Raw genomic sequence first — 22,634 nt, forward strand, 5'->3', positions numbered from 1 at the left:
ATCCGGGATTATCGGAGTCCGGACTAACGGGGCTTCACTGTATGTGACATTCTGGGGGTAAATCACATATATATTTATATACCATATATGTATCGTATGTGACATTCTGGGGGAAATAACACATTTATTTATATACCATATATGCATGTGACATTCTGGGGTAAATAACACTTATATTTATATACTATATATAAATGTGACATTCTGGGGGAAATAACACATTTATTTATATACCATATATGTGACATTTCTGGGGGTAAATCACATATATATTTATATACCATATATAAATGTGACATTCTGGGGGAAATAACACATTTACTTAAATGCCATATATGCATGTGACATTCTGGGGTAAATAACACTTATATTTATATACCATATATGTGACATTCTGGGGGTAAATCACACATATATTTATATACCATATATGCATGTGACATTCTGGGGTAAATAACACTTATATTTATATACCATATATGTGACATTCTGGGGTAAATCACACATATGTTTATATACCATATATGTATCGTATGTGACATTCTGGGGGAAATAACACATTTATTTATATACCATATATGTATGTGACATTCTGGAAGGAATCAAAACACTTATATACCATGTATGTATGCATGTAGCCTTCTGGTGGGAAATAACAAATTTATAGGTAACATATTATATAACTAAGAGCCTTATCATGGCTGTAATGTAAATAACTGAAATCAAATTGACAAGGCAACCATTGGATAGTAAGTGGACAGCATTTCACATCAAACAACATAACTCAACACACATTCAAGTCCCAAGAGTGGTGCACCTGGGGGAGCGTATATAAATTATTTTCTTATGAAAACATCGGACCATGAAATATTCACAGCATATTTCACTTCAACCCCTTCACCAGCACTGATATAAAACAGCTTGTACAGATGCTAAATAGTTTGAAAGTCACATAAACACTGACTGACTGACTGACTGAGTTTAGTTTTACGCCGCTTTTAGCAATATTCCAGCAATATCACGGCAGGGGACACCAGAAATGGGCTTAACACATTGTGCCCATGTGGGGAATCGAACCCGGGCCTTCGGCGTGACGAGCCAACGCTTTAACCACTAGGCTACCACACAGCCCCCACATAAACCCTGACCAAGAGGAGCAACCAGTGCATATCAAACGTGAGCCCCGGCCATCATACTCTGGCACCACCTGCAGTGACAAGTTCTAAAATATTTCAACTCCAAGCATGTGACAAGAACCATGGCCAAAGATCTGACCCATCAGTTGACCATGGCCTCAAGAAGATGCCTAGCCATGTGGAACCCATGGGGCTTCAAATGACCTCCCACAAAGAGCCCATCCCCAAACACATGGCCAAGCTATTTCTTCCTGTTCATCAATACTTTAAAACAGGAACTGCTGGAGAAGACCAGCCCCAGTACAAACTCACTCTTCATCATTGACAATACTGTGTCAGAGCATCTTTGGAAACTGTCCAAGTCAAAACATGTAGAAAATTGCATCAGTTACAACTTATTACACACTATCAAAATCATAAAAAATGTCACTCCCCAAAGTGAAAGGGTTATGGCTATTGATCAGCAACACTGATGTCTTGATTACTTGCATGCTGTAGCTGCAGTAGCCCATTAATTAATGACTTTCCTCATGTAATAGGATTGTTTAAAAAGCTCATTTGTTGATTGAGATATTTTAACCCAGGTATGCATGTACACATGTAGGTAAACCCTGGACATATGAATGGCTTTAAAACAATGAACGTAACATATCAACCAGAGTCCCTAATGTCCTTGCACTTACTTGTCATTTGAGATCTTTAGGTAGAAAAAGGTGCCAATACATGGATTATTAGTAGTTGAGCTCAATGTGCAAACTAGTTGGGTTAAATCATTACCCAGTTTTGTAACAGTATCTGATTCAGTGATGTTCAGGCTCTTTTCACTTGCTAACTTTTGAGAAGTAACATTTTAATATGTTCCAACAGAATGACCAAATTCCATGTCACTGTATGGTTAAGTAGTAATACTAGTCAGCTCTGAAACCAGACAGCAACAGTTTTGAGTGTGGGAAACATCTATACTATAAGATACCAGGGATTGGGAAAGGCCATTTTAGAATAAAAAATGGCCCATTAAAACTTTGAAGTTTACTATTGATACCAGGGCAGTGGCCCATTCTAAATTCAGAGTGAGTGAGTGTGTTTAGTTTTACGCCACACTCAGCAATATTCCAGCTATATGGCAGTGGTCTGTAAATAATCGAGTCTGGACCAGACAATCCAGTGATGAGCATGAGCATCGATCTGCGCAATTGGGAACCGATGACATGTGTCAACCAATCTAAATTCAGAACATGCCTAATAATCCTGAAAATGGTTAAAGTTCTCTAACCCAATCCCTGAAATACTATTTAGTATTAGATTAATTTCCCTCTACAAACAGATACACTTTATCATTTCAAATGAGTGAGTGAGTGAGTGAGTGAGTGAGTGAGTGAGTGAGTGAGTGAGTGAGTGAGTGAGTGAGTGAGTGAGTTTAGTGTTATGCCTCTTTTTGCAATATTCCAGCAATATCCCACAAGGGACACCAGACAGCAATATTCCAGCAATATCATGGGGACACCAGAAATGGGCTTCACACACTGTACCTATGCGGGGAATCGAACCCGGATCTTGGGGTGACAAGCGAACACTTTAACTACTAGGCTATCCCACCACCCTCATCATTTCAAATGAAATATAATACACAAAGAAGTTACAATACAATACTACCTGTAGGACAGGACATGTTTACCCTTTTCATGAACACCTGGTGTCATCACTGATTTTCAGTGATCCATGCATATAATTTTCACAGCTATTATTCCCTTTAAACCGTACCCGTGAAGGTCCGGGTTAGAATGAACCTTCAGCAACCCATGCTTGTCGTAAGAGGTGACTAATGGGATCGGGTGGTCAGGCTCACTGGCTTGGTTGACACATGTCATCGGTTCCCAATTGCGCAGATAAATGCTCATGCTGTTGATCACTGGATTGTCTGGTCCAGACTCGATTATTTACAGACCGCCACCATGTAGCTGGAATATTGCTGAGTGCAGCATAAAACTAAACTCACCACTTTACACCAAACAGGATTTTTGTTTCTGAACAGTCAAGACTGGGCATGCTTCTGCCCTGGCATTCCATATATTTCATTTTGTTATAGTAAATCAGTCACACTCCAACAGATTACCTATTAGCATAGCAGAATGAAAGTACTGGATGGTCCATAACTTTTGTTTCAGTCGCTAGCAACCTGCCACGACTCAATACCACACTTTCGATGCCTGCTTCCTCATCATGGGGAACAATTAATAATTAACACAGCTTCCTATCACCAGAACATCATTTCCTTAGACACAGACCAAACAGGGAGGACAGTGAAATGTCAACCCAGCCATAAGGTGGCCATTATTACCCCACCATAAGGGTAACTCTGTGTAATAGTGGAGATATGAGAACATTAAGTATAGAGTGACCCCAACTGCAGACGCTCACCGAGAAGGAGTCTAGTTTGATACCGGTGAATATGGAGGAGAACTTGCTTCCACCTAGTGATTGAGTATTGATCTCTTATACCACATGGGCTGGAGGCACTAGGTTCAGTAATCTGACAGATGGCCACCATCAAACAGACAAAACCTTGGTACTAGCGACCACCTTCTAATATTTCACTTTTTGCTGACACATCATTTATATGACCTATTGAAAGAAGGAAAGAAAAAGATAACGAAAGAAAAATGGTTCCGTGGCCTATTTTTTCATAACCATCACAATAACACATACTAAACATTGGGTGTCAATAATATTTATACCCTGCAGCTAGTTGCTGTTTTCAAGGCTGTACATGCTTTAAAGATCCATGTGACAAGATGCTTGGGCTTATTTAACATCCGTAATTGTCAGACATTTCAGAAAATAAATAAAAATGAGATAAGAAGGATAGGCTACATCTGATAACAGTTTTTACTTCCTGAATAAAACAAATCCTGTACCACTGTCAGTGATAAAACACAAATATTATTGACACTTCTTCTGGTGGAATATCTTCCATTGTGACCTGCATGCCTCTAGACAAGGCTGTTGAAATCAATTACTTTGTAGTCGTACACACAGCTGAGACCTACATCTTACCCAACTGTCAATATACACCTTCATCTTTCATCCTCAAATTGCATCAAGGCAAGTGAATGAGTGAGGGAATGAACGGTTGAACGACTGAAGGTTTTGTTTGTTTGTTTAATGCTGCGCTCAGCAATATCTCAGCTATATGACAGGATTCTGTAAATAATCGAGTTTGGACTAGACAGTCCAGTGATCAACATCATGAACATCGATCTATGCAATTGTGTCATCCAAGTCAGCGAGGCTAACAACTCGATTCCGTTAGTCACCTTGTATGACAAGCATGGTTGCCACAGACCAATTCTAACCCGGATCAACAACGATATACACGAGTTGGGGAAGGAAGAGTTGCTATTTTAACATTTCTAGCATCATGTATTGTCAGCTTTACATGGAAGAAAAACAAATGTGTATGTTTCAGTGTATGCACAGTTCTGATGCCGACAGTCCAGGAAACATAATCAGGGCAAAGAGTGAGTGAGTTGGCTTTTACGCCACTTTTATCAATATTCCAGCAATATCACAGCGGGGAACACCAGAAATGGGCTTCACACATTGCACCCATGTGGGGAATAGAACCCAGGTCCTCGGCATGACAATTGAATGCTTTAACCACTAGGCTACCCCACCAACACAATCGGACAAAGAGGATTTGACCCCACGATTATAAGCGTGGGGGTATCCAAGGGACATAACTCTGCACAGTGAATTGCAGTGTTTCAGAAGACTGCCATCCCTGCCCTGCATCTACATGATAGTGAGTGAGAGAGTGAGTATGATTTTACGCTGCATTCAGTGATATTTAAACCTGTAGATCCGGGTTAGAATTGGTCTTCAGTAACCCATGCTTGTTGCAATAGGCGACTAACGGGATGGGGTGGTCAGGCTCGCTGACTTGGTTGACACATGTCATCATATCCCAAAGGTGTAAATTGATGCTTATGCTGTTGATCACTGGATTGTCTGGTCCAGACTCGATTATTTTCAGACCACCACCATATAGCGAGAATATTGCTGAGTGCGACATAAAACACCAAACAAAACAAAACAAAATTAGTGATGTTTAGCAAAAATCACAACAGAGATGTTAACATGATAAACAACCAAAAACATACATATGTTCTATCAATAACAAAAATACACAACTTGAGTCGTGTGTTCGTGAGATGACCAAACATGATAAATATTCAGAAGTCCATTCATAAATATTCATCAAGCATCATGTCCCACAGCCATGTTCCAATAATGTAGACAATATCTACCAGCCTGTTGCATCAATGGCCCAGAGTATCTGGGGAATGACACACAGGAAGGTACTCGGCAAGTGGAAACCAGTTAAGATAATCAATACACAATGACCTGAAACAAACCAAGACCACAAAATGCCTCCTGAGAACAACTGCTGCATCTGAATTAGGTCAGAATTATCAAGTACTGTTATTGTCCCAGTGTAACAACACTGCATCGATTACAAAGGAGATAACAGGAGCTGCCAAACAAAATGGAATTATTTAATCATTGAGTGGCTTTTTACCTACAAGTAATGACACGAGCAAAATATATATTACCTTGACAATGAATTATACAGAGAAAAGCAACAAGCACTGTAACTGCTGCTATTGTCTATTCAGTCCTAACAAATTTACATTTTAGAATTATTTATAAAAATGACTTACAAAAACTAATGGAGAAATGAATGACATGGCCAGTTTCTCTGGGCGATAACACTCATCATTACAGCAAGTCGTTAGCATTTAAATACTGGTTAAAATCAAATGGGGACTTACATATCTCAGTCACAATCTCATAACACAATTTGATACTTTGTTAACTAAATTGTGGGGTCATGACAAGAATGCACATTCCTTGGATACAAATCTTTCCTGGAACATCAAGACATTTTTACAGAGCTCTTTCTACAAGAATGTCATGCTGCTTATCACAAGAATACTGAAGATGAGTTTTCTGATAATTCCAATCACAATAGCATCCTGATCAGATCTGGCAACTTCTTCAACTTCTAGAGGTACAGTCATAGATACCATGTTAACACTCGACAAACTAGGAATGCTCATTGTACTAACTAAACTAACTAAACAAGGAATGTCAGTGATAAGTAGGTTCAATATGATGTTTACCGATAACTCGCTCATCGTCAGTCTGCTGTGAGCCGATGCACTCAAAATTGAAATTCTTCAAATCCTCTGCAAATGTCTTCTGGGCACGAGACAGATCTGGAAGAGGAAAACATTAGGAACATTAATATGACAACTGTATTGGGCGAGTAATTCAATAATGCCACCATTCTCTTGGGACACATTGTGATGGATTGGCCAGCTCCTCACTCTCCCGCCCACAGCGACCCATTAAAGATGCCTGAGGTCCATGCTTGGCACCAACCAACACCACCTCAACACGAACACTGTAGCCAGTGCTGCTGTATATGAACAGTACATGTATACAATAAGTACATGACAAAGTCACATGGGTACATCATGGCATGGAAAGTATCTATCAATTCATGGGGGAGGAATCATTGGGGATTTGGAATTAGTTGCGTGTGTATGAAAATTAAGCTCTAGTACAAATATATATTGGATGAAATGAAATGCTGCTCATATCTGGTGCAACCGATTCAATAATGTCAAGAGTGAGTGAGTGAGTGAGAGTTCAATACAATAGATGATGATACAATCACTACATCACATGGGTCTCTCTACATTAATAAAGCCCTGATTCAACAAACTTTTAAGCCCATGAGAAACAACAGCAGTTTCAACATCACCAAAATTTACAGGTCAATGTCATAATGACTCATATAAGCCTGAGTGAGTGAGTGAGTGAGTGAGTGTGTACACGTGTGTTCATGACACCAATGAGTAAGTTGAATTATAACTCTTTCCATCACCATAAAGGTTCGCTCATCACGCCAAAGACCAGGGTTCAATTCCCCACAACATACACAAAGTCCATTTCTGGTGTCCCCAGCTGGAATATTGCTAAAAGCAACGTAACACTAAACTCACTCAATCAAAAGTCACTGTGACCTCAAAGCCACTAAACTATTTGCTTCTAATAGTCAGTCTCATGATCTTACAGCAAGATAGGCCTTGGTCTGAAAGATCAGCATCTGTTGTGGTCCAGTGGAATGTGGATTGAAATTGAAATGGCACAATATAACTTTGGTTCACATGAAAGTGACATATTCCTGATTTGTGGTTCAAGGCGTAAATAATTATAAATTCAACAAAAAGATTATGTCATGTTCACTTATGCTGGTCTATCATAATTGAAATGCACAACAGAAATTTTATTACGAAATATACATAAAACATAACTGCTATCACACAGCAGTGAACAGTTATCACCATTACACGGGAAGCAAGATTCATAGTATCCTTGTGATGATCAATGTCTCAGAAATCCTGAAATTCATCACATGCCCTTTTTCTGATGCCGCCAAACTTCCATGCGGCCACAATGATTGCCACATAGCTGTGTTAGTTATCATGGTTATTATACTGATTATCAGCAAGAGTTTTTCCCCTTCCTATTGGGTTCAGACACCAGTCAACATGACCCATCTCACACAGTAACAGCTTGGGTTGTTGCAGCAATCGGGTTTTCCTCAATACTGCTTACAAACACTTAGAAATATTACACGACACTTTTACAGAACACTTATACCACTCGACTTTTGATAGGGGCAACCAGATATGTTATTCTTTAAATATACACTTGACACTTAATGACTACCAGCATATATAATGGAAAGAGTGAGTGAGTGAGTTTTGCTTTACACTGCTTTTAGCAATATTCCAGCAATATCACGGTGGGGAACACCAGAAATTGGCTTCACACATTGTACCCATGTGGGGAACCGAACCTGGATCTTCGGTGTGACAAGTGGATGCTTTAACCACTAGGCTACCACACTGCCCAAATAATGGAAAGAAAAAAAGATCCCTATCAAAAGTGAAACTGTAATTTATTCCCTAATGATAATTCATCTTATTTCTAATAGCTAAGAAAAACACACAAAACATCAGAATATAATTACACTTACTGTCATTACCATAATGTTCAAAATTAAGAATGACGGTCATAATTTAACCCAAATATTAACAACAATACTTCAACTTCAGGTTTCTGTCTACCTGTATAGGTAATACTTCATATAAACAGCCAATACAGCCAATCCTCTTTGACAGACCTACTGTTCACGGTCCCGATCAACAAAACGTTCGTAGCACTATGATATCCGTAAGCGTATGATAAACTATAGAGTAACGACAGGTCATAATGTTACAAATGCTCTGTGGATTGGGACCCTGGTTGAATCATTACAATAACTGGATCACAGGATTCACATATTACAGCACTACACCTCAACGAGCTAATAAACTAACTTTTCTTAATTTCAAACACTGCAGTTCAAGCCAACATGTTGTAGACTACCTGACACTAATGTTTTAGTTCAGTTGTAGCAGTATCTATCACTGCCTCTAGAGGTCCAAGACTTTGGTCGTCATTGTAAGGTTGCAAAGTGAGTTTCTGATCTAATGTCAAAATATAAGCTATGTTACTCTACTTATATTGTATGTACCCTTTTCAATATAACTTCATATGCTCTCTGGGCGGTTAAAGCTTTAGCTCACCACGTCGAAGACCCGGGTTCGATTCCCCACATGGATACTATGTGTGAAGTCCATTTCTGGTGTTCCTCGCTATGATATTGCTTGAATGTTGCTAAAAGCGCCAAAAACCAAATTCACTCACTCACTCATATATGCTTTATTATAAGCAGCCTAAATGCAATAAAAAGTTCTGTTCTCCTGTGAATTATGAAAAATTATTCCAGAAATTCCTGTCAGTCAGTAAGTTCTGTTTTCTGTCAGTCTGCAATATCTGTCACACACCCTCTATGGCCCTTTGACAGCCTCATGTGTTACATTCCACTGCTGCTGTTGTGTACAACCTCACATCATCAAAGAACCATGTAGTTACGAAGGAAAAACACAACAGAAACTGCCACAAAGGCTATGCCAGATGTTACGTAAGATATTACACTGCTGGCTATATGTATACATGTATATATAGACAGTTGACATAGATATTACACTGCTGGGTGCTGGCTGTATCAGGGATTTACCTCAAGTCCTGTCTTTGAGGGTCCCTGGGACTTGTACTCTTAATTTTCAGGGGTCCTGGACAACAAAATGGGGTCCCAGACACTTAAATATCATTATTAATGCTATGTTGTAATATTGTTGTAATTTAGTTACTGTTATTGTATTGTGTATCGTGATCATTACATTATTACAGCAATTTAATTGCCCATAACCCAGCTCGTAGCAGACTGAGTGATAAGTTATTGTTACTCGATCGATATTTTTACAAAAAGTATTTGGACTTTTTCTGCATCCCTGTGGACACTCTAATCAATTTTGCTGCGTCAGTTATCAATTTTTATGCATAGAGGACGTAGGAAACCCGTATATAACGGTAAACCCGTATATATATATATATATATATATAGGTGAATGCATATTTGACTCAGGACATGCCATCTCCCTGTGTGCACATGCACACGCACACGCACACGCACACACACACAGATGACATGTTCTGAATCTTAAATGCATCTGCCAAGTTAAGTGGTTATTGTCATGCACAGGATGAAAATAAAAACTGTTCAATATTTGTCAAACAGATCAAAACTATTTGACATTATGAACATGACCTCTGGTCTTTGAGCATCTGTATTATTAAAAAAGAAACCTAGTTATTTTAGAATCTGTTAAGTGAGACCAGACCAAATGAAGAGAGGTGAGGTGAAATGGCGTTTAATGTGTTGAAAGACTATTGCCTTTATACCGACATGTGCCTGCATGGCTGCTTCTACTATTCCATGAGTGAGTAGGGCTGGGACGATTCACCGACGCACCGATACATCGCGGTACATTTACGTTTGATACAGCTATCATAACGTCGACTGGTGTATCGATACAAAACGATACACAACTTTTTTTCAAAATGGTATTTTATTAAATATGTTAAAGTACTTATTTAGTGAGAAATACGCAAGTTTTACAAGTTTACAACTAACGTTAAACAAGCTGTCTGTTCAGTAATATTCGCCTACTACCAGCCATTCATTTTAAATCATAGTACCGTGTCATTCTTTCAAGGTGTACGTATCGTGATACGTATCGTATCGCAGGTAAAATATTGCGATACGTATCGTATCGTGACATAGTGTATCGTCCCAGCCCTATGAGTGAGTAGGTATGGTTTAACGCTGCTTTTAGCAATATTCCAGCAATATCACCAGAAATAGGCTTCACACACTGCACCCATGCGGGCAATCAAACTCTTGTCTTTGGCATGACAGGCAAACGCTTCAACCACTAAGCTACCACAGTGCTCCTACTAATCTATGACCAATGATGACATTATAGTGCTAGCCCATTGAGATACCATGCTTTCAGTTTAACACTGATACTACACCAAACACTTAGACGACTACTCATTATTTTATCCTTCTATGCCAAGCTCCAGGCAGGGCAACAACAAGCACACTATTTTAATGCAGAGATGCCAACCCTAATTTAGCCTAATTAGTATTTCGGCCAAAAACTGATTAAAAAATTAGTATATGTTGGCCAAAATTAGTATAACTTTTCCAAAGAATTTTCATATTAAATAAAAAAAATTAACCTATAGTCTAAGACCATGTTATTAACATTGTACTCAACTTAATCAGTAGTAAGTATCTACATATAGCTTGATAGTGAATAAAATGTGATTGAAATATATTGTGTATGGTACGTATGCTATTTGATAATTTATTTTAAAGGTCACATGCAACCAAAAAATCAAACATAATTAAAGCACAATTATCACTTATTCATGACATATAATATACATTGCTGGTTATGAAAAAACATATAAACAAAATTATAAGCGTACAATCGCAAATCAAAAGTGCAATATTGTGTACTTGGGTTTACTTCCCAAGAAACGAAGCAGCCGGGATACCGAACCCAGTCAGAGCGGGTGGGTGTGCACTCAAGTGTAACGGCTGGTTCATTTGCAGATGCCCTCACGGCTCATTGTGTGTGTATATATAGAGATGTTGGGTTTTGTAAATACATGCTCATTTTTTGTGTATAACATTTTGCAATCAACAGACATCATAACATGTCATGTGTTCAAGTATCACACCTGCCTGTCTGTGTAATTACATAATGTGACAGAGACCTATCTCGGGCCATAAATCAATGCGTTTTGTTTATGGTGTATAGCATGATTGGTGTTAAGTTCAAATTGCATGTGGTCAGTGATCGCAGTTGTGTATTGAATATTGTCATTAGCAGACAGGCAGGCAGACACACAGGTGTTAATAAAACAAGACATTGAGTTTTGTCTGTGACAACGACATATCTATATCACAGTTAGAAATTCTGTCAACGCTAAATAATGACATTGCTTTTAAGTATCGAACTGAGAAAGTGACTAGGTAAGAAGAACGTGTGGTGAAATAGACAAATGAAATTATATAAACAGTTTATTTACTGTCATAACATATATAAAGCTCGTGCCTGTGAGATATCAACAAAACATTAGGAAAATAGCTCACACCAAACCCTTCACCGACTATTCACCGGACAACCCGCTTCCAAGTTGCGCGAACCTATTTCACTGCGCATGTGCTATGAGCACAGCCCAGATGTTGAAACCAGTTTTCCCCCGAAAAGTCGGGGGGAAATTAGTGAATCGTTTGAACTCCGATTTCGCTTTTTTTTCATCATCGCTATTTTTCAACTTTATAAGTTGAATTTGCATTTTTGATGATTTGTTTCGGTAAGTCCATACCGAAAGGTATCAGAATCTGCAAAGTTGTGTTTTACGTTGCATGTGACCTTTAATGTATTTATTTTTAAATCGTATATTTTTACTGCTATTGTAGTCGCGTATTTTGTGTTGTTTTTTTCGTAACAAATACGATAAAATCGTATGGGTTGGCATCTCTGTTAATGTCTTTGATGTAACATTGCCAGGGATGGAACCACCAATCTTCCACTCTATGGACTGGCCACTAAACAATAGATCCTGCAAAGGTACCGGTATTAATGATGGTCATATACCCTACTGGTCTTTTCAAGGGCTGCTACGATTCACTTGCACATAGAGTGAATAAAACCGTATCCTTTCATGAATTCAATTCGCTATTCAAGATCACTAGAATCACCATACTGAGTACATATGCACCATGCTGAGCTAGACACCATTGGTGACATCAAACATCTTTCCCAACTATAGATATCAACAGGTGAGCATAAATAATTGATTTTTCAGCATAATTTACCACATACTGACACAGGAAAAAACATTCATTCAATTCAACTAATTCAGAAATATATATGTCAGCTTTGAATTTCTACACATTTTCATCTAAATGTGCAGGGAATCGCAATTCATTTTTTGACAGTAACACCATCATAAGATGTACAGAGTTATGAAACATGGTCAGACTAAGAGAACAATGTGACAGCACACCCATTCGCAATCAGCTATTTTGACAGAAAAAGCAATGTGCATTTAACATGATTACTATAATCTTTCCCTGTAGTCTAGTGGTGAAAGTGTTAGCTCTTTACGCTGAAGGACCGGGTTCGATTCCCCACATGGGTACTATGTGTGAAGCCCATTTCTGGTTTCCCCAGCCATGATAATTGATATTGCAGGAATATTGCTAAAAGCAGTGTAAACCATACTCTCACTCACATGTATACACTCATACACAAGTACAGTCTGTGTCCAAACGTTTTGCCTCTACTTTACACTGAGCATCTTTTCACTCAAGTTAAATCTGTCACACATGGAATAGTATGCTGAGCTCATTACATACCCATGATTCAGGGTTTGGACAAGTAGCTAAACTCGCAGGTTATACGTGAGTTTGCCTTGGGAAATTAAAACTCAAACATATTTTTCATATGAACAGCAGCTTTGAATGATGAAAACAGCTCTATATCTTACAGCAAAATAAGTGTAAAACATCCAAATGGACTTCCCAAACACTTTCGTATGGTTCCAGATAGGTTAATTATCTAGGAAACTGAAATACCATCATTTTGATATTTTCCATTTTCATACTAACCCTATGGAGTCTCCTATCAAATAAAATAAAATGTTCTTATGACATTTGTCTCTATCATTACAAAGTCCCAGCCATGGGAGGTCCACATCTTGACATATGCTGTGTAATTCAAACCAGTTTCTTACAATCCAAACAGATTTAAACCACACCTGTCACTTGACCTGCTCTGCTCAACAAGCACGAAAATGACATACCTGAAGCTGAAGTGCTTGTAAACAGGATAAGAAAGTTACCATGTATTCATGTCATGTGGATCTTCTGTGTCCTCATTGAATTACTCATGAATGCCAATCAAACACTACTCATGTTACTGGTGTAAAAATAATGTTTGTTTGTTTGTTGTTTAACAACAAAGTATAACATATGTTATATTTGGGATTACACTTTCTCAGTAAAGTACACATTCTAGGGTTGAGTCCAATTTGGGATTCGAACCAACACCCTCAGAGTCAGGCACCTAAATGCGAGCACACAAAGTCGGCCGCTTAACCAGCTCAGCCATTGCGGTGAAGTGAAGTAAAGTGAAGTGAAATTGGGTTTAACGTCGTGCTTGAGAATATTTTGCTCATATGACGACGTGCATGCGTGTGTATGTGTAGTGCGGCTGCTTGTACTAGCCCAGACTTAAGCTGGTTTTATAGTGCTAGCCCACTGAGATACCATGCCGCAGTGAAGCATGAATACCCCACTCAGACACATTATACTGACTCCGAGCCGACCAGTCCTTGTTGTACCCATTAATGCCGAGGCGCCAGGCAGGGACCAACAAGTACCATATTTTAACGTCTTTTGGTATGACGCGGCCGGGGATCGAACCCGCGACCTTCCGCTTTCCAGGCGGACGCTCTAACCACTACACCACAGAGGCGGTCTTCTCAGCCATTGCAACTTCCAGGGGTTGAGCGGGTTAGGCGGCTGACTTTGTTTAAGGTAATTCAACCCAACAAAGATACTACAGTACAACCAGAAATTATTGAGAATTTAAAGATAGTATTTTTTGTATTTTTTTTTCACTCATTACTCATGTATTAAATGTGAATATTAGCAGAACATAACTCCAGATTCAAAGACAGGTGAACAGTTAGTATTTTGTCAAGTCACCATGGGCAGCAATGCAGGCTTCAATGCGGCGGGGCATACTACTGATCAAAGAAGTTAGAAAGTCGTGGTCCATGCTGTTCCAATAACGGACCACCTCTTCTTTCATTTCAGCAATATTTGTCAGATTTTTCTTATTGACACTTTCCTTCATAAGTCCCCAAACATTTTCTATTGGATTTAGATCACGGCCATAGCTAATAATGTCATATTTTGGGCCCGAAACCAGGCCTGTGAATGCTTTGAACGATGTTTTGGGTCGTTGTCCTGCTGGAAAATCCAAAAATTTCCATAGAACACGTAAGCAGATGGAAGTAAATGTCCCTCGAGAATATCTGTGTACCGCTCACTGTTCATATTCCCTTCAAATACACAGAGGGCACCCCTAACACAGATATACCATCCCACATGTTAAATTTCGGACTGTACTTTGGGCATTGATACAAAGGTTTTTCAGTTTGTTTGGTCCAGAATTTCAGTGTATTAGGAAACAGCCACACAGAACTTTCATCTGAGAAAATCACATTGTCCCAGTTAAAATTTCTATGCTGTAAGCACCAGTTCAGCCTTCGATCCTTTTGTTTAGGTTTCATGATCGGTGATGGAATTCCTCGACTTTTCTGCCAACCCATTGCATGCAGCTCAGTTCTAATTGTCTCCTTACAGACAGCCACAGTTCCTCTATCAATCATATCCAGCTTTAAGTTTTCTAAACTCCTTTGTTTCTTTTTAGAAACAAGAATACCAAGCCGCCTCCTGTCACCGACAGTCAATTTTCTGGGCCTACCTGCGCCTCTCTGGTGCTCAATGCCATATCCATTTGCAATATTTTTCAAAACACGATAAACAGTGGACAAAGGGATGCCTGTTCTACTTGAAATCAATTTAGCTGATCTGATGTCCTTGTCATAATACTCTAAAATCAACTTCCTCTTCTCTAAATCATCCATACTGAGGATCACTGAAAATGCCGTCTGCTAGCAAGTAAACGAAAAGGGGATAACTCTTCACAAACTAATGAAAAAGGATTAACGGGGTTGTCTCTCTTGAATGAAACCAAGCACTTGATAGCTGGTCAAGGTTGTATATACTAGAAATCCAATTAAACATTTTCCTAAAATTCTCAATAATTTCTGGTCATACTATAGAATCTGTACTTTACTAAGAAAGTATAATCCCAAATATAACATATGTTACATTTTAAAACTCACTAAATGGCATTGTGTATTCATACCAACAAAGTGAGCATACTCCAGCTATATGATGGCGGTTTGTAAATAACGGAGTCTGGACCAGACAATCCTGTGACTGACATCATGAACATCTACCTACACCACTGGGATACGAAGACAACCAAGTCAGCAAGCCTGACTACTCAACCCCTAAGTCGCCTCTTAAGACAAGCAAGGGTTGATTAAAATAAATCCCAAACTGGATCTTCACAGATAGTAAAAATCATCATAAAGTTGTATTGTACTATGTTCTAAAATCATTTACTTTTACTGATCTGTTATCACTCTCAGTGGGTATAAATAGTCTTCCTTGGCTATCTAATATAACTGAACTACCATGGGCTTCAAAAGTTAGGAATGTCTAAGCAACAAATAAACATTTCTAAAAAGTAGTTTGGTTAAGAATATATATTTATCTGTTCATTTGCTGCCTCAAATGAGTGACAGGTCGCATAAGCACATTGCAATGACATGGGAGATTACATCTACCGTATATTACCGTCTTTAAGCTGAATTTTGAGGACCAAAAAAAGCAGTCTGTAGAAGGGGGTCGTCTTATCCATGGGTTACGCTTTGTCAAACTTTTTTCCAGGGGTAAGAAAACAACATCATATCATTTCGCGTGAAGAAACAACAGAAGACGACTATGTCAGATTTGCAATTAAACATCACTAGACAAGATTATTTACCTTTTAAGTTCTAAGTTGTTTTTGCTGGGCATTGTATTATTCGCAGGGATTAAGATTATCGTGTGTATCTGAGCCGGAAATAGCAATCAGCTGTGCACATGTTTCCGGTGATCAAGTTCAAACATGTACAATAATATAACAGGACGAATTCTGATGCAGTCATCAGTAAAATATAATACAGAATACTATTATTTAACCCAAAGAAATATATCCTATCATTGTGTAATTTTAATTACAGTTTTTGCTCTATAAATTAATTAAGATTAAGATTACCGTGTGTATTTGAGCCGGAAATAGCAATCAGCAGCGAAGAAGTTCAAACATGCACAATAATATAACGGGACGAATTCTGACGCAGTGTCAGTAAAATATAATACAGAGTACTATTATTTAACCCAAAGAAATATAACCTAGCATTGTGTAATTTTAATTACAGTTTTTATGTAAAATATATATAATCAACACTAAGGTTATACGGACCCTCATGAACGTGGTAAGCAGAAGTTGTGCGCACATGGAATGGGGTAAAATACGGAAGCCATTTAAATTCACACATTTTTACCGATGTTACTGTAAACTAGCAGTCAATGGAAAACGAGGCGGTAATCAGTTCGTGATTGTTGAAAGGGGTAAAATAAGCAAGCCAGTTTGTTGCTACAATAAATATGATATTTAGAGAAACAAAATATATTGTGCATTTTCTGACAACTACACTTTCGTTTCGATCCGTGAGTAGATGTAATGTATATGATTGTGAATTCTTTGAATAATGTGGACCAAAGTTATAATTATTGGTAACTGCCAGTTGTCTGTGGTCTGTGTTTGCCGCGATTAGGACCCCATCGCGGGCGATCGACTTATGCACGAAACATACCATTTTGACACTGATTTTAAGGGTCAAGTTTGGGGGGCGTCTTATCCATGGGGTCGGCTTATAGACGGTAATATACGGTAAATCATGCTAGGCTTTATTTACTGTCATGAGCTCATGTCACTGATAGCTTCATTCAATCAGTAAATTAAGATCTGTATGAAGGAAATAACAAGCTAATAAGGCCACTGCAGTGTGTTATGCTCAGAGAACACAACGTCAAATGAATTGGATAAACAGTGAATTTATTTCCTTATTTTATACTAATCTGATCAAGGGCAAAGACCCGCCAAGGCCAGAATCATTATCCTTCATACTATGATCTTGATATTAGTGTGAGTGAGTTGTGTTTTCACGGCAGGGGCCTCACACACTGTGCCCATATGGGGAATAGAACCCAGGTCTTTGGTGTAAAGAACAAACGCTTTAACCACTAGGCTACCCCACCGCCCCGATTTTGATATTACAAACATATGGCAATCTAACATGTCTAGGATTTATCTAACACAATTTAGCTGGATATTTAGAAAAGAAATTGTTCAAAAATATATTGTTAAATTCCTAATTCTAGCAAGGCAGTTAGCTAGCTTGATCTGGGCCCAGTCCTACAAAGGGATCTAATAACTAAGATGATCATGATGACAATAACTAAAAAAGTCACATATGACACATTTTATAATTGTATATATCATATTAAATTGGTAATTGTGGTTCATTTGTTTATTTTACTTAAAGAAACAGCTTATACATAACCATCACGTTTTAAACATGTCAGATGTTAAAGATCTTTTTAAAAGAGGCATTATCACAGCATGTAATCATAACATTCAGCATCATCATAATCAATGTCTTGTACTTTATTACTTTTTTTTTTGTGCCCACTACTTCCAAATGAAGTTGAGAGACTGACAGCCTAACACTATTATAAAATGCACGAGTGAGTGAGTGTCTAATGTATCCATTACCAGTAAAGAGAGCAAACATCAAATATAATTTCACCTCATAATAATAAAGTATAGCACTGACTTTTCTTTCTACTAAGATCAATCATCATCCTCAATCTCTTAAACATACATACTTGCATAACTAATCAAACTACCAGGTCAGCTTGACCCAATACCTTCCTTGATGAAAAGGATTAGTGAATCAACATTGCAGCATTACAAGGGTGTCCTCCATTAATCATATTTACCATCAATACATAACATCCATATTCCACTGCGTCAATACCGTCTTACATCAAGGACCGGCAGTTGTCACACTTATCATAATGATCATGTCTCATGTATACAACATGTAAGAGATTACATCTATCGACATCCATATCAGCGATAAATGAGAATTGTGGTATTGAAATATATTCTGGTTCTAACTATTCATATTGTGCATTTGCACTTCAAAAGGAAACTAGAAATTAGTCACATAACCAAACCTTAACTGTAAAAACACTTCAGCTATAGCAGGAAATGACCAGCCATGTCACAAGATGTGTATGCAGCTGAATAATGGTTAAAAGCAGTTTCAATAAACCTTCTCCAAATAACAGGGGTGTCGCGATACACCTAATTCATGTATCAGTACATCATGGATCCCAATATGATCCCTATCACAAATATATATTTAATTATTGCTTAAAAAATTCCACATGTTCCAGGGCGGTGGGGTAGCCTAGTGGTGAAAGTGTTCAATTGTCATGTCAACAGCTGAAGGTTCGATTCCCCACATGCGTACAATGTTTAAGCCCATTTCTGGTGTCCCCCGCCATGATATGGCTGGAATATTGCTAAAAGTGGCGTAAAACCATAGTCACTCACTCACTCACTCCACATATTCCATGCAGCCCTGGTCACCTAAGATCATGCTATCAGCAGGTACGTGTTGAACTCACATCATTAGGTAATCTAGGATTGTCCTAATAGTACGTTGTAATCTGATTTGGTATTTTGTTAGGTGATAGGTGGTGAGGGAAAAAGCCCTAAAATAGAGGTCAGGTCTGGTTATTCATAACTTTGTATGTATTACAACTTTAAAATACAACAGAATTAAATATATACAGGATACATAGATTGATGTATTATGGGTTGTATTAACACTTGTAAACTGATGATTCAGCAACATTTAGCAGACAATTGTGACAACTCCGTCATTATTGGGACTATTGCTATGAATGGTGAGTTGAACATGTTGAAGGCTGTGTATGATATTAAGATCATACTATGCAAGAGAAAACTTCTTAACTCTAAGAAATTCAGTGCAAGGCTTTAAATTTAGGTTGGATCAGTGATAAAAGAGGGAGTGGAGTTAAAGGCTATTCTGGTCAGTATTTATGTATAAACCATCAGTGTATTTTTCAGAATCCATCTGACATACATGTAAACAGATCACGATGATCATTTCTGTACTAACAAAAATCAAAAGGTGAGGTTATATGACGATTAACCTTGCATTCGAGGTTATTTCACATATATAGTGACAGGCATGTGTCATATGTGGATGCGTGTCTCTGTGCGTGTATTTATAAGAGAAAGAGAGAATAATAAATGAACATGTCATAATCAGATCAATAATGAGCATGATGAAAACAAATATTTGAAATTAATTTAGAAACAGCAGAGTCCAGCAACTATACTGAGGTTACCCACTTACAAGATTTGTGCGTGCACACATCTACTTGTATTAGTCAGGACTAATGAAGTTATAATAATAGATACACTGCTCATACACAGTGCACTGCCTCTGGGGCAACCGGTCCGAATGTTTTATTTCCTTTAAGCCAAGCACCAGACAGGGTAACAACAAGTTCCATCCTTGTGTACAACTGCTGGAGAGTGAGTGAGTGAGTGAGTTAAAATTTAACGTCACACTGGCAATATTTCAGCCATATCGCACTGCTGGAGAGAGTACCAGATGCTCTATTAACTGGACGATGGTGGTGGTCACAAAGATTAATAAATTATTCAGACTAATACAAGCTTGGTCATGTTAAAGAGGTAAATCATAATGTTATATGCATTAAATATGAAATAAACTCCATTAGAAGCAGGCTGAAAGTCCCATTTAAATAGGTATAACTGCTTCAAAATTACTCCTACCCTGTTAGTGATACAGTAAACAGTTAACAAAGTGATTAAAAACACACCAGTGAACCGAAGCCACACGTCACAAACCTTTCCAGTCAATAATGAAAGGATAAGTAACAGATGTTTTTACCATTTTCCAGTAAGGCCATCACAGATTAATTATTGGATTTTCATTCCCATCTGCTTCAGTACTAAAAACCCTGCCTCAGATCATTTTATTGACCCCAAGAAACAAAATATCAATGTGCTATCTTCTTTCCTTATATGATGAAATACACCATATCTAGTCCTATCAAACATTTATGCTTCATGTAAATAGCAAATATTTACACGTTAACAGTTACACTACACTGATGAACTGACCAGCTTGTCAAAACAAAACACCATATTAATTCTGCTTCTCAATATATGCTAGGGACCATACTTTGGACAAAAGAGGACAAACACTTGTACACACACAACACCAGCATAACAGTCCTTCCAGACAAACATGTTTTATGAATTTTGATGAAAATCAAATAACTCTTTTATTGTTGCCTATTAAAAAAGTTCATATTACCTTGTCTTTACATTATGCATAGTAGAGGAGAGCACAAAAAACTAGTCCAACTCAGCAGCATTAATTCCTCTATAAATTATATATATGAGAGTAAAAAGGGATCAACTGGTTCTCAAATGGTCCTGATAGGATGTCTGGAGACAGGGAATGCTCAGGCATAATTTCTGATAATGGTGATATTAAAGAAGCAGATCCAAGAACCTGTCAACAAATTGTCCCAATGCCAGTATGGTATTGTAACAACATCGGCAATATATATTTTATTTTGAATTATCATCATTGTTAATCATTGTTATCATGAATGACGGAAGTGGTTATTAAACAACAACTTTCACTTTCAGTATCATTGACATGCATATACGATTTCACACTTTCAGTTTTCTTTTCCTTTCATTTTAAGCAGCACTTGTTTTTCATCACACTCACGATCATGAGAATGAAACCTTATCATGTGCTCAACAAGGAAACGTTGCCATCCTTGAGAACAATAGCTAAGTTCTCCACATATATGCTTTGAAAAATCACTCTGTGTGGGGACACTATGTTCTTTCATACAATATTATTCACACAAATATCTTAAATATCTCCTTCATGCAAGTGCTAATTCTGAAAACCCTTATAATAATAAAAATACTTTATTGCCCGACAAAGGAATTCGTTTTACAACAGTGAGACATACAACATGGTTAAAACAAATTAAGCACAGAAACACCCTCTCATAAACACTGACAGTCATGTGCATAAATTCCATTACCAGCTTTCAATTTCACAGGCACGCAACTAATAAATTGAGATACATTGGTTAAATCTTTGGTCTTATGTGACCACAGTCCTCTTAGATATGGACACAATATTCTTTCGAAAACGGTTGACTTACATGAAACATCAGCACTAACTAAATTACCCCTGTCACATTGCATCAGCAGAACTGATATTCAAATGACACAGAAACAATATAATTGAAATCATCCATCTGTTTCTGTATGTTCTCTCAAGGTAGCACATAGTCATATTTCACGCTTTAACATCTCGTTAACCAGTTCACATACATGATATTGTGATAGTAGTAATGGCATTGACAATGAGTCGATGAATGACATCAGATGATCTGTACCATGTGAGCTCGTAGAGGTGACACTGTCAGCGTGGGATATTCACCAACATTACGGGCTCACAACTGTATATAACATCAACAAAATATCATCTGTGGTCCGTGATATGTTATGAATTAGCGCATTCAATAACTGCATACAGATATACTCACTTTTAGCAGCATCGAACACTTGTTTACCATGAGCTATTAGACTTTTAATTCCTTTACTTGTACTTTCGAGCTCCCTTTCGTGTTCATGAAGTTTTTCCCTAAAATAGGGACTGTCTGCTAGACAGTCAGCAAACTCGAGGGGCTGCAGACCCATCTAACCGGACAGCTGAACACAGTATTCCATAGAATAGTTTAAAAATTGCTCCATCACCTACTCACAAGTAGGAAGCATCGTTCTGTGGTTCTAAATATGGAGGCGCTAAAACTACTTTCTGAACAACTATTAACAACTATTTAATCACAAGATGAGAGCGTACAGATTTTGTACAATACACGTCTTGTCTATAATTATAGTATTGGTGAAAATTGTCCTAAATATTTGATAAATATGTTTTGAGAATAACTTTTTGAGTATGTAGCCTTTACTTTGAGATTTCCGCCAGATGCTTATTATCTAAATAGTCGTAGTGCAAGTACTTTATTGACGCATGCGT

At 37.9% G+C, this 22,634-nt stretch overlaps 1 protein-coding gene across 1 annotated transcript in view; it reads right to left on the reverse strand.

The window, feature by feature from the left end:
* The window catches only part of LOC124254640 (rho GTPase-activating protein 26-like), a 99,787-nt gene extending 77,403 nt beyond the window's left edge, over positions 1 to 22,384 (reverse strand). The window contains exons 1-2 of the mRNA XM_046688483.1: positions 22,141 to 22,384; positions 6,320 to 6,415 (exon numbers count right to left, since the gene is read on the reverse strand). Coding sequence (XP_046544439.1) covers positions 6,320 to 6,415; positions 22,141 to 22,294 — 250 coding nt within the window. The 5' untranslated portion in view covers positions 22,295 to 22,384. The remainder of the gene's footprint in view (positions 1 to 6,319; positions 6,416 to 22,140) is intronic.
* Positions 22,385 to 22,634: the final 250 nt, after the last annotated feature.

Source organism: Haliotis rubra, unplaced genomic scaffold, assembly GCF_003918875.1.
Source record: "Haliotis rubra isolate DU_JTF1 unplaced genomic scaffold, ASM391887v1 Scf579, whole genome shotgun sequence".
NCBI lineage: Eukaryota > Metazoa > Mollusca > Gastropoda > Lepetellida > Haliotidae > Haliotis > Haliotis rubra.